General features: G+C 40.0%; 1 protein-coding gene across 3 annotated transcripts in view; it reads right to left on the bottom strand.

Annotated features, from left to right (window-relative positions):
• The window catches only part of LOC106567888 (protein POF1B), a 32,886-nt gene that overhangs the window by 16,606 nt on the left and 1,600 nt on the right, over window positions 1-14,680 (bottom strand). For all 3 annotated transcript variants that reach the window (XM_014137746.3, XM_014137747.3, XM_082960385.1), the window contains exon 2: window positions 13,373-13,516. In XM_014137746.3, the coding sequence (XP_013993221.2) occupies window positions 13,373-13,516 (144 nt within the window). The remainder of the gene's footprint in view (window positions 1-13,372; window positions 13,517-14,680) is intronic.

The raw sequence follows: 14,680 nt of genomic DNA, 5'->3' as shown, positions 1-14,680 counted from the left end.
AAGACCTGTAAATATTTTTGTAAATGTCCATTACCCAACCTTGTCAAGAGATATGAACCTCTTGGTGTAAGCAAGGGGGTTCAATTCAATATTAAAAATACTATATGAGGTGTTATTGCATAACACTGAAAGTGTTCATTTCCTAACATTGACAAAGTGTAACAGTGTCAGCACAAAGCACACTGTTAATTTAACACTCAAAAGTGTGGACCCGTATAGACACCGGCCCAGGGTTAAATTGAACATGGTCAGTGTTGATTTAACACTGGAGAATTTGCTTTGCAATTTTCTGGATTCAGGTTCACTGAAACATCGTTTTAAGCTTTGTTTTACTATTAACAGTTACAGCTGATTTCAGGATGTGTATATCGAGTCGCTCTACTTAAATATTTGTCATCTGATGTATTTGTTTCAGTCTCTGAATTGTTTAATCAAACGCCAGCTCCTGCTATTAGGGCATAAAAACCTATATCCTGTCCCGAGCTTGTTTCCCCCGTTTTCTCCCAGCTGAACAATGATAGTTTTCGTCCCACATTGCCAAGCGTCATAAAAACTGCACCCTCAACTTCATAACCCCTTTGCTAGTTATTCAATCATATAACTAAGACATTCGCTGGAAAGAAACTTGAAAATGATTTGTTTTGTTGAATAGTCATGATTGGTTTAAGCTCTTTCTAGTATCGAAAGACAAAGGTGGCGAAGAATATCATTGCTACTTAACGTGGATCCAAATTCAGTTTTAGGATCCACCAGCATCATTGGCGTAGGGTCAGCTGGACGTTTCTGACCGGTCTTGGAACTGTGAAAACGGGCAGCCTCTCCCCGCTTGGTCCGATGGGATATGTAGTGATTTAGCCAACACAGCCAGATATGTACACAGTCTTGTGTACCCTTAGCCATTTTTAAACTGACTATCGTATTTGTTGATTAAATCTGACTTCATTAGTATAATGAGTAATCAAGGAATGTCACAAGTTAATTGACACGAAAACTTGAGAAAATAGCAACTCTATAGAGCGCCAATGGCTACAATGAATGGTGAAATTACTTCTGGACAGAAAAGGTCCATGGAGCTCCTCCTCACTGCTCTATAATACTGTAATAATCTAAAAAACAGTCGCCCTCTATTTCACCTTCTCTCTCCCCTACCCATTCTGTCATAACATCTCAGATATTAGCGCCATGTTGGGAGCTAACCTTTGGGCTTCTGAGTGGCGCAGCGGTCTAAGGAACTGCATCTCAGTGCTAGAGGCATCACTACAGACCCTGGTTCAATTCCAGGCTGTATCACAACCGGCTGTGATTGGGAGTCCCATAGGGCGGCACACAATTGTCCCAGCGTCGTCCGGGTTAGGGTTTGGCCGGGGTAAGCCGTCATTGTGAATAAGAATTTGTTCTTAACTGACTTGCCTTGTTAAATAAAGGTTAAATAAATAAATAAAATATATGATTATGACATGTACTGTACTATGTGATGAGCGACAAGGGGTTATTAATAAGGGTCTTTTTAATGTGTAGAAATAAGTGATAGTTTGGCTTACTCGCTCCTGCCTGCACTGCTGTGTTTTAGGTGTAATCACCCGTGTGGAGGGATAGTGTCCTTGAACCTTGCCTGGCTCCTGGTTGGGTGTGTCTGATATGGAAACATTCCAGGGATTCTTCCAGTGAAAGAGAGGTAGTTGGTAAAGGTTATGGTGATAGGCTTGGCCCTGAAGCTGGCTGCCACTCAACCGGTTTGGAGAGCAGAGCAACACCTGAGGCAAGAAGCAATAGGCTCTGTAAACACTTTATGCTGCTGCCCCTCCATAGCACGGAGTTTAACTTATATGGATACAACTGAACTGGGCATGCATAACTAAGTTCAAGCACAATGGTGAGGTTAGCTATACCCTGAGTGAAACTTTTCTATATCTATACAAACACACATAGGTTACCAGACTGTAAGGTCAAGATACCCTTTGAGTCAAACCTAAAAAATGTAATTTGATAACCCTGTTGCAGGAGAACTTTCATGCAATGCTTGATTATACGTGTAGTGTATTTGAGGTTTAAAAAGGCTTCTGAACTTTGTAATTTCCACTTTGAAATGTCAGACTTGATTATCCCTTATGGAAAATGTCCATATAATCCACATAATAATTCACATTTCCTGTTACTGCAGGATCATTTTTCAGCTGTAGCAAACTGGATTAAATTAAGATCCTACATTTGTATCTGTTTCCATATAGTTAAACCTATAGTACCAGTCAAATATTTGGACACACTTACTCATTCAAGGGTTTTTCTTTATATTTACTATTTTATACATTGTAGAAATAGACATCAAAAATATGAAATAACACATATGGAATCATGTAGTAACCAAAAAAGTGTTAAATTAAGTTGCCACCCTTTGCCTTGATGACAGCTTTGCACACTCTTGTCATTCTCTCAACCAGCTTCATGAGATAGTCACCTGGAATGCATTTCAATTAACCTGTCTGGGCTAGGGGGCAGTATTTTCACGGCCGGATGAAAAACGTACCCAATTTAAACAGGTTACTACTCTGGCCCAGAAACTAGTAGATTTGGATAGAAAACACTCTGAAGTTTCTAAAACTGTTTGAATGGTGTCATATGGCAGGCAAAAACCTGAGAAAAATACAACCAGGAAATGGTTGGTGGTGCCTGTAGTTTTTTGAAGTGATTTCCTATCTAACACACAGTGAGTTAGGGTTCATTTTGCACTTTCTAAGGCTTCCACTAAATGTCAACAGTCTTTAGAAAGTTGTTTGAGGCGTCTATGGTGAACAGAGACCGAACGAGAAGGTGGGGAAGTTGTAGACCCAGGGAAGGACATCAGTTCATTGGCGCGCATTCACTTGGGAGTTAGCTGTGTTCCAAAACGTTTTTCAAGACAATGGAATCGTCCGGTTTGAATATTACTGAAGTTTCACGTTAAAATGGCCCTAAAGATTGATGCTATACAACGTTTGACATGTTTGAACGAACATAAATATAACTTTTATTGACTTTTCGTCGTGACATTTTCCTCGCTACATTTTGAGTAGCTTACAAACAGTCTTGAAGGAGTTCCCACATACAAGCGCGCAAACAACATGAAGTTATTTGGACATAAATTATGAACTTTATCGAACAAAACAACATTTATTGTGGACCTGGGATTCCTGGAAGTGCCTTCTGATGAAGATTATTAAAGGTAAGTGAATATTTCTAATGCTATTTATGCATTTAGATGACTCCAAAATGGCGGGTATCTGTAATTGCCTGATGTATTTTTCTGATCGCAGTACTCAGATTATTGCAAAGTGTGCTTTCCCAGTAAAGTTATTTTGAAATCTGTCAATGCGGATGCATTCAGGAGATGTTAATCTATAATTCTTTGAATAACAGTTTAATATTTTATCAACGTTTATAATGAGTATTTTTGTAAATTGTTGTGCTGATTCACCGGCAGTTTTGGGGGAAATACATTTTCTGAACGTCACGCGCCAATGTAAAATGGGGTTTTTGGATATAAATATGAACTTGATAGACAATACATGCATTTCTTGTTCTAACGTAATGTCCTAGGAGTGTCATCTGATGAAGATTGTCAAAGGTTAGTACATAATTTTAGCTGGTTTTCTGCTTTTGGTGACGCTTGTCCTTGCATTGAAAATGGCTGTGTATATTATTTGTCTATGTACTGTCCTAACATAATCTAACTTTATGCTTTCGCCGTAAAGCCTTTTTGAAATCGGATAACGTGGTTGGATTAAGGAGATGTTTATCTATAAAATGGTGTAAAATAGTTGTATGTTTGAGAAATTTGAATTATGACATTTTGTTGTTTTCGAATCTGGCGCTCTGATTTTTCACTGGCTGTTGATAGTGTGTACCGCGGGTGGGACGCTAGCGTCCCACGTAGCCCATAGAAGTTAACAGGTGTGCCTCTCACCAAGAAGAGTGATGGAGTGCTGCATCAGATGACCTGGCCTCCACAATCACCCAACCTCAACTCAATTGAGATGTTTTGGGATGAGTTGGACCGCAGAGTGAAGGAAATGCATCCAACAAGTTCTCAGTATATGTGGGAACTCCTTCAAGACTGTTGGAAAAACATTCCAGGAGAAGCTGGTTGAGAGAATGCCAAGAGTGTGCAAAGCTGTCATCAAGGCAAAGGGTGGCTACTTTGAAGAATCTAAAATGTAAAATATATTTAGATTTCTTTAACACCTGTTTGGTTACTACAGTTGAATTCGGAAGTTTACATACACCTTAGCCAAATACATTTAAACTCAGTTTTTCACAACTACTGACATTTAATACTAGTACAAATTCCCTGTCTTAGGTCAGTTAGGATTCCCACTTTATTTTAAGAATGTGAAATGTCAGAATAATAGTAGAAAGAATGATTTCTTTCAGCTTTTATTTCTTTCATCACATTCCCAGTGGGCCAGAAGTTTACATACACTCAATTAGTATTTGGTAGCATTGCCTTTAAAATGTTTAATTTGGGTCAAACGTTTCGGGTAGCCTTCCACAAGCTTCCCACAATAAGTTGGGTGAATTTTGGCCCATTCCTCCTGACAGAGCTGGTGTAACTGAGTCAGGTTGTAGGCCTCCTTGCTCACACACGCTTTTTCAGTTCAGCCCACACATTTTCTATAGGATTGAGGTCAGGGCTTTGTGATGGCCACTCCAATACCTTGACTTTGTTGTCCTTAAGCCATTTTGCCACAACTTTGGAAGTATGCTTGGGGTCATTGTCCATTTGGAAGACCCATTTGCGACCAAGCTTTAACTTCCTGACTGATGTCTTGACATGTTGCTTCAATATATCCACATAATTTTCCTACCTCATGATGCCATTTATTTTGTGAAGTGCACCAGTCCCTCCTGCAGCAAAGCACCCCCACAACATGATGCTGCCACCCCCATGCTTCACGGTTGGGATGGTGTTCTTCGGCTTGCAAACATCCCCCTTTTTCCTCCAAACATAACAATGGTCATTATAGCCAAACAGTTCTATTTTTGTTTCATCAGATCAGAGGACATTTCTCCAAAAAGTACGATCTTTGTCCCCATGTGCAGTTGCAAACCATAGTCTGGCTTTTTTATGGCGGTTTTGGAGCAGTGGCTTCTTCCTTGCTGAGTGGCCTTTCAGGTTATGTTAATATAAGTCTCGTTTTACTGTGGATATAGATACTTTTGTACCTGTTTCCTCCAGGATCTTCACAAATTCCTTTGCTGTTGTTCTGGGATTCATTTGCACTTTTCGCACCAAAGTACATTTATCTCAGAACGCGTCTCCTTCCTGAGTGGTATGACGCCTGCGTGGTCCCATGGTGTTTATACTTGCGTACTATTGTTTGATCAGATGAATGTGGTACCTTCAGGCGTTTGGAAATTGCTCCCAAGGACGAACCAGACTTGTGGAGGTCTACAATTTTTTCCCCCCATGATGTCAAGCAAAGAGGCACTGAGTTTGAAGGTAGGCCTTGAAATACATCCACATGTACACCTCCAATTGACTCAAATTATGGCAATTAGCCTATCAGAAGATTCTAAAGCCATGACATAATTTTCTGGAATTTCCCAAGCTGTTTAAAAGGCACAGTCAACTTAGTGTATGTAAACTTCTGACCCACTGGAATTGTGATACAGTGAATTATAAGTGAAATAATCTGTCTGTAAACAATTGTTAGAAAAATTACAAAATGACTGACCGACTTGCCAAAACTATAGTTTGTTAACAAGAAATTTGTGGAGCGGTTGAAAAACGAATTTTAATGACTCCAACCTAAGTGTATGTAAACTTCCGACTTCAACTGTACATGCTTCCATATATGTTATTTCATAGTTTTGATGTCTTCACTATTATCTTACAATGTAGAAAATAGTAAAAATTAAGAAAAACCCTTAAATGCGTAGGTGTGTCCAAACTTTTCACTGGTACTGTATATCTGTCTCCAAGTGAAGCAGGGCACTAGTGTAGGGGTTATGCTGACCTCAGGCTGTAGAATGTGTATTGGAGAAGGGGAGTTCAACTATGAGGTAATGGTATAGGAGAGGGTGATCACTATGAAGTAATGGTATAGGAAAGGGTGATCACTGTGAGGTAATGGTATAGGGGAGGGTGATCTCTATGAGGTAATGGTATAGGAGAGGGTGATCTCTATGAGGTAATGGTATAGGGGAGGGTGATCACTATGAGGTAATGGTATAGGGGAGGGTGATCACTATGAGGTAATGGTATAGGAGAGGGTGATCTCTATGAGGTAATGGTATAGGGGAGGGTGATCTCTATGATGTAATGGTATAGGAGAGGGTGATCTCTATGAGGTAATGGTATAGGGGAGGGTGATCACTATGAAGTAATGGTATAGGGGAGGGTGATCACTATGAGGTAATGGTATAGGAGAGGGTGATCTCTATGAGGTAATGGTATAGGGGAGGGTGATCTCTATGATGTAATGGTATAGGAGAGGGTGATCTCTATGAGGTAATGGTATAGGGGAGGGTGATCACTATGAGAAAATGGTTTAGGAGAGGAAACTATGGGTTAATGGTATAGGAGGGTGAGAGTGATAGTAAAGCAGGAGAAACGGTGGGAAAGCAGGGAGAAGCAGAAACAGACTGTGCAAGAAGAATGCAGAAACAAACAAGCCCTTCTATTTGACATTCTTATCTTACTATGTTTTATTGCATGAACATGGGCTATATCATTAGGATGTTGGCTGTGAGTCAAGACAAAATGTCATTATGAGCTGAATATGCTTATCCTTATCATAGTTAATTAACAACCAGCTCTGAAGGATTGCTGTTAGGAGATTGCCCAACCCAGTCAAATAATTTTAAGGGCAATTCCACAACAGCTTAGTCCAAAGATATTTTTAGGTATCACAGAATGTTCTGGCAATTTTCACTTCATTGGGAGGAAGGATGTTTAACCTGTTTGGGATAGGGGGCAGTATTTTCACGTCCGGATAAAAAACGTACCCGATTTAATCTGGTTACTACTCCTGCCCAGAAACTAGAATATGCATACAATTAGTAGAGTTGGATAGAAAACACTCTAAAGTTTCTAAAACTGTTTGAATGGTGTCTGTGAGTATAACAGAACTCATATGGCAGGCCAAAACCTGAGAAGATTCCATACAGGAAGTGCCCTGTCTGACAATTTGTTCTCCTTCTAGGGCATCTCTATCAAAAATACAGCATCTCTGCTATAACGTGACATTTTCTAAGGCTTCCATTGGCTCTCAGAAGGCGCCAGAAAGTGGAATGACGTCTCTGCAGTCTCTGGGCGAAAAAAAGCAGGAGTTTTTGTGAGTGGTCAGGCAGGGAACAATGACACTGGAGTGCGCGTGCACGAGACGACTCCATGTTTTTCTTTCAGTCTATGAATGAATATAACGTCGCCCGGTTGGAATATTATCGCTATTTTACGAGAAAAATAGCATAAAAATTGATTTTACACAGCGTTTGACATGCTTCGAAGTACGGTAATGGAATATTTTGAATTTTTTTGTCACGAAATGCGCCCGCGCGTCACCCTTCGGATAGTGACCTGAACGCACTAACAAAATGGAGCTATTTGGATATAACTATGGATTATTTCGAACCAAAACAACATTTGTTGTTGAAGTAGAAGTCCTGGGAGTGCATTCTGACAAAGAACTGCAAAGTTAATCCAATTTTTCTTATAGTAAATCTGAGTTTGGTGAGCACCAAACTTGGTGGGTGTCAAATTAGCTAGCCTGTGATGGCCGAGCTATCTACTCAGAATATTGCAAAATGTGCTTTCGCCGAAAAGCTATTTTAAAATCTGACACCACGATTGCATAAAGGAGTTCTGTATCTATAATTCTTTAAATAATTGTTATGTTTTTTGTAAACGTTTATCGTGAGTAATTTAGTAAATTCACCGGAAGTTTGCGGTGGGTATGCTAGTTCTAAACATCACATGCTAATGTAAAAAGCTGTTTTTTGATATAAATATGAACTTGATTGAACAAAACATGCATATATTGTATAACATAATGTCCTAGGAGTGCCATCTGATGAAGATCATCAAAGGTTAGTGCTGCATTTAGCTGTGGTTTTGGTTTTTGTGACATATATGCTTGCTTTGAAAATGGCTGTGTGATTTATTTTTGGCAGGGTACTCTCCTGACATAATCTAATGTTTTGCTTTCGCTGTAAAGCCTTTTTGAAATCGGACAATGTGGTTAGATTAACGAGAGTCTTGTCTTTAAAATGGTGTAAAATAGTCATATGTTTGAGAAATTGAAGTTATAGCATTTTAAGGTATTTGTATTTCGCGCCACACTCTACCATTAGATATTGGTGAGGCCCTTAACATGCTTTTTACATTTGTATCACAAACCACTTTTTGAGAAAATCATGATGATAGTGGCCATTTTAGGCACCTTTTAGACCTATACATTTCTCCTGTAAGGCCCTATGATCCATGAACCTGTCAAGAATCCCGCTTCCTGAGTCTGTTTTCTGCCTGAGCTGACTGTTTTTTGTTTTGGAGTCTTTTGTCTGAGGTTCCTGTCTGGTTGCCAGGCGACGAAGCTAGGCGGGAGAACTTTTGATTACCCGCACCTGCATCTCATCAACCATCTGCACACCTGGTCCTGATCATCACCTCTTCATAAGCCCTGACCTGACATCCATTCCCTGCCGGATCGTTAGCAACGAACAGTATGTTGTGCCAGCGTATCAGCCTCATGTTCCCTGAGTTTGTTTTGTTATTCTGTACTTGTTGCCGGTTACTCACTCCCGTTTACTCTGTCTACAGTCATTCTCCCGGAACATTCAACTCCCTTACCTGGCCGTCGGTGGATTCAGTGACTTCATTGGATCAACCCATTTACTCTCATCAACTCACCTCCGCTGCTGTTCCGTCTCCTGGATTATTCAATTTACACATCAAGACTACCAATAAATACTCACCTTCATTTTACTCACCTTGTCCTGGTCTGCTTCTGGGTTCTGTCTTAGAAAATCGTGACAGAACCGTACATGATACAGACAAAACCTTGGTGTCGTACTCCTAACAGTGTGCTATAAAATATGTATGGCTATATTCTGAAATAACATTTTCACATTAAATTTGATTATTAACATCTCAAAAGGCCACTTTTTGATTTAGCTTATATTTAGAACAATATACTCTTCAAACACATCACATTTCCAGAGTGGCTCTCTGCTCCTTCTGAAGAAATTATACATTTTATACATAGAAATTGACATTATAGGTCATTAACCTGTAGGATTGCGCATTTAGCAAATCACCAGCTGAGGGAGTTCTCATTCATGTGTAAAATTGTATTTCAGAATGTAGCGATGCTCCATATTTTAGAGCACACTGTTAGGAGCTGTTGTCTGTATAATGTACAGTTCACGGATCATTGGGTCTTACATGTGGCCTGTATAGCTCTAAAAAAGGCCTAAAATGGTCACTTTAAATCATGATTTTCTCAAAAATGGTTTGTGTTACAAATGTAAAAGCATATTAAAACATCCTTCCTCCCAATAAAGTTTCTATGTGAGATCTGACAGTTTAATCTGAGATACCAAACATATTTCCAGGCTATGCTAGCATGGAATTGCCCTTAAAATCCCTACTACACTGTACACACCCATCCAGCTGAACCAGCTTTCCCTCTCTGGGGGCAGTAGGATATTACACAGACATTCTATAATCATTGATCAGACCCTATTTCAAATTCCTCCATTTTCTTAAGAAAGCCCTTATAAACCCAGACACACTCATTTATCTAGAGTGAAAAGCACACTTTTACATTTTTTTTAAACATTTTTAGTCATTTAGCAGACGCTCTTATCCAGAGCGACTTACAGTAGTGAGTACATACATTTCATTTTAATTTCATGCATTTTATTTTTTATTTTTTTTGCACTGGCCCCCTGTGGGAATCGAACCCACAACCCTGGCGTTGCACACATCATGCTGGCGTTGCAAACACCATGCTCTACCAACTGAGCCACTTGTATCTGGTTTGTATCACATACAATTTGATCTAAATAAAAATGTCATCCCTTCAAACACATGTATTCTTCTTATAGAATCTGAGACAGCAATCCCCTTTAACTATCTATACATCTGTAATCTAAAACTTGAAGGCAATACATCATGATGGCTCCACCTGGAAGTGTGTCCAGTCCTTCTAGACTTTAATAACTTATCCACAAAGGCCCTGTGTGTCCATGTGAATACTGATGTAGGTCAGGACAGGAGTATGAACCAGGGCATCAGTGTTACACTGTAACAGCAGAGTTTGGGGAATTGTGACACTGCCTGTGTAGAGTGGGAGGGAGTGTTAGCTTTCTAACAGTCTGACCATTTGACACTGGAAAGGACCTCACAGGAATGTGAAGGCATAAGGTAAACAATAACAAGGACATATGCAAATAAAATTGAGGTCTGTTTGGTCATACACAAATACACAAACTCGCGCACGCACACCCAGGCACACACGCACATCACTCAACACATACAACACACAAACCAAAATTATCAGCAAACCATTTTACTGTGTACAGGCCTGTAACCACTAGTTATTGAGCAATCAACTACCTGTATGTACCTTGTGTTCGCAATTTTCATCATCAAGGGCAGCAGTGTGCCAATAAAATGCCAAGCCCAGTCATTATCATCGCTGGGCTGTTCGTGTATCGTGGGAACACAGGCCAGAGACTGAAATAACCTGTCTAGATCCAAATGGCAATTAAACTGGCTGCTGCCTATATGCAAAAACCAAGTTTGACATAGAAAAATTTAGAGTCTGACCGATATATCAGTTCATGATCGCCGATATTGGCCTTTTACCACTATATCAGTATCGGCCGATAATTCAACAGATATTCAATAAATAGGTTGAAAAAGAGAATGTCATGCTCATCTGAACACTTGCGGCCATTCTCATGATGTGTCATTATTGTCACAATGTATGAAATCAACATTTGAAGCATAGTTATTGGACAATTGCTCTTTTGGATGGAAATGTATAAGAATTCAGTCTGGAAAAATGACAACATTTCATTTCACCAAAAAAATCGGAATTAGTATTTGTAGGCTACACCCAATATTTTTTGGAAAATTTTGGGGGTCCTGTCTGGTCCGGCTGTCTTTTTTTGGTGTGGTCCGGACTGGCCTTGAACCAATCATTGACGTCCATGTTTGCTTCAGATTTGGTCCGGTCTGGACCAGCCTTGATTCGGCCCAAATATAGACATCAATGTTTGGTTCAGATTTGGTATGGTCTGGACCAGCATTGATTTGGTCCATAAATAGACATCTATAACTGACGTCTTATCAACTTTCATTCAGAACCGATAATGAACCTAATTTCAACGTCCGGGAAATAAGTATTTTAACCTTACATTCAGAAACTAAAATGAACCTAACTTCAACGTCAGAAAAATGTGTATTATAGACGTCTTTTCAACATCATTTTGCTTACTGGGACTAGTGTAGATTTGCAGGGTTTAGAAGGGCTGCAATTATTTTTGCCTCGCCTAGGGCGGCAGAGTGGCCAGGACCGGGCCTGCACAAAGTAATCTAATTTGGGGGTGAGAGACAGTTCCTGTGTGTACAGCCGTCTACTAACTTGCCTACATTTTACATAGTCATGCAAGCAGAAGATTAGAAGGTAAGTGATTATCTTAGTCCCTCAGGGCAACAAAGCTGACTGAAATTTGTTTTGACACATCACTTTAAATCCCAAAATCTTTATAGGAGAAAACTAACATTCATGTTAGAGTGCTGCGGTTTTTCCTTAGTGTGAAGAAAGCAAGAAACCTAGAATTCTGTCTTTCAACCTCACCTCTTCCAGATACAATAACACACATAGGTGTGGCGTTGTTAGGAACAAGCTGGATCAGTCCTCCCTTCACAATGTACCTGACAATCAGTAGTGATTAATGGATATGTTTTATGTGATTCAGTGAGAAAGGAAAACTGAATCCGTGAAGAACGTTAAGTCTATGGCTGTACGCCCTGAAGCGTCCTGATCTTGGAATTAATGAATGCTTCATTTCATTCTTAAAATATGTTGAATGCAAGCCTGAACAACATAGGCATGTCACAACACAAAGTGAGATGACAATAACCTAAAACGACTTAAACAAGACAATATGCTAATAACTCCTCAGGCGCTCAGTATGCCTCTTCAAGCGGCTAAAAAGATATCCTCGCTCAGACAAAATCTACACATTAACACACACACATGTACTCACACACTCAGTCACACACACACTTTGACATGACCCAAGTATGCCGTGATGATTATTTGACAAAACAATACTGAACAGCAATACGTCAGTTAATGTGCTCCCAGCAAATTGACATGAAAGCCAGGTGATAACAACACCACACATGAACAACAGCTATTATCATGACATCTCTGGTCTGATCAAAAAGAGCTGCCGCCTCTGATCACAGCAAAGGCTTCTTGGTAACAGGGTGGCATGCCACACCCTAACCTGGCCACACGCATAGCGTTGCATAAGACTAGGGACAACGCTGATGAACAAAGTTCAGCTGTAATACAGTTTGTGTTCTCTATTCATAAAACCAACTGTATCGAAAAGGCCAAACTTTAGTCAAAGGTGTGTGTGTGATTGGCTCATTGTTCTAGTAAAGGCATGTTAAAAGCTCCAAAGCCACCACTAGGTCAAACTAGACCAAGCTTAAATGCTCAATACAATGACCGCACCATTAGGTAATTATCATAGTTCCATAACTGTTATTTGAGAAACAGCTGTGAACAGGGTCAAGGGTCATAAACGGTCAATAGACCTGACTCCAGAAATAAAGGTCCAGGCAGGCAAATATATTCCAGGACTGTAGTGTGTGTGTGTGTTAGCTCTCAGCATTATTTACAGTATGCTTGCATGACTTCTTGCATGAATAATTGACTGAAGTGCTGTGCTGTACACCCACACTGTGAAAACAAAAGATGTTGATTCAACATACAATTGTAAGGCAACCAGCTGCCATTGAGAGTTTGCTCAACAAAATATTCACACACAAACTTTTTGTTGTGAGTTTACTCAACATATTTTTTGTTGAGCAAACTCACAATCCTATCGCAGCTGGTTTCCTTACAATTGTATTTTGAATAAAAATAAAATGTGTGCATGTCAGGTCTTGCGTGTGTTAGTGCATATTTGTGTGTGTGCCCTGTGCAGGTGTGTGTGTGCATGTGTAATTAGATGCTTTCATGTGCACTAAACAGGTTTGCATGTAGGAAGGTGTATGTGTGGTGTGTGTGTGTGTGTGTGTGTCTCTCTGTGTGAAGAGCAGTACGCAAGTAAATTCGATGTGTGTGCAGGTGTGTTTAGTCCCTCTCACCTCCTCCTCCTCCTCCTCCTCCTCCTCCTCTTCTTCTTCCTCCTCCTCCTCCTCCTCCTCCTCCGCCTCTCCGACACCAGGCTCAGGGCTCTTGATGGAGCTAGACGCCTGGCTGAAGACAGAAGGAGTTTTCCCATTGAAATTCTGAAGGAAGAAAAAAAACAGGCACAGGGTCATTAAGAGTATAGGTTCTAGAATATTACTGGTAGCACTTACTATGTAATTTGTGTTACACATCAAATTTCTAAGAAGGAAAAAGACTTGGTTTGATGATGAAACTGAAAGTTCAACGAGAAACACTGCTGCAGATAAGAGTGATGACTGGGGCTGCTGAATCAGAGGGATGTAAGAAGTAGATTTATTATTTAGTTGTAATAAGGTGTGACGGCTGGTTTAAACTTGACTAGGTATGGCTCCATAACAGGAGTACCCTGTGGGTTTCAAGCAAAAACAAGCATTCAGGAAAGTATGCATCTTTCATCTGTGTGCTTTTCTCAGGCTCAGAGATGCATTTTCAGGCTGGAAGTATAAAGGAGGCTCAAATGTCAAACATACGTTAGTTTGCAATTTTGAGAATTGCGTAAAAACTGTCATACTTGCATTTTCCAGACCTACGACAGGTTCGGTAGTTTACCTGTCTAACATCAGCGGTCTTGTGCTGAGGTGAGAGAGGCGGAAATATGAGGTAAAAACATGCACCAATATGCCAATTTCAGTGAGCGCAACCAGAGATATTTAAGACCGACCAAAAGCTGGTCTTAGGGGTAGGCCTGCCAAATGCAATTGGTTATGGCATTGAGTTTACCAGCTGAGGCACAAACAGTAGCCTTATGTAGGACTACCTCACCAATGTTTTATGAAAATATCACAAACAGCAAAATAGTCAACGGACATTATTTTTGTCCAGCTTCTCTGAAATGTTTAGACTCATTATGTGCAATGTCCATTCCATGAATGGTGTCAGTGACTGTAGGAAGCTTGTTTAAGAACATCAAGTAATTTAAAAATACTTTATCATTTTGATTAAAAAAAACTCTTCCACTTTCCTCTGTTGGACTGAAGTGTCAAATCGCGAGACTTTTTTGCCCATGGTGCTGAATCCGCTTGTAGGTTATATTTGCCTGTTTGTTTGTTTACCTTTCATGTGGCAAAGTCACTACTGGCCATATCGACAGCGATGGTATGCTATAGTTATATATATTTGGAAGTCGTAACGGTGAGTGGACATTCCCCCTTTCTCTTTATATTGGATCTTTTTCCGGGTCCTGTGAAAAGTGTGATGTGAGTAAAAACCTCCATAGTCTACGT

This window comes from Salmo salar, chromosome 13, assembly GCF_965601325.2.
Source record: "Salmo salar chromosome 13, fSalSal1, whole genome shotgun sequence".
NCBI classification, from domain to species: domain Eukaryota; kingdom Metazoa; phylum Chordata; class Actinopteri; order Salmoniformes; family Salmonidae; genus Salmo; species Salmo salar.
This window is presented reverse-complemented; position numbering and strand designations above follow the sequence as displayed.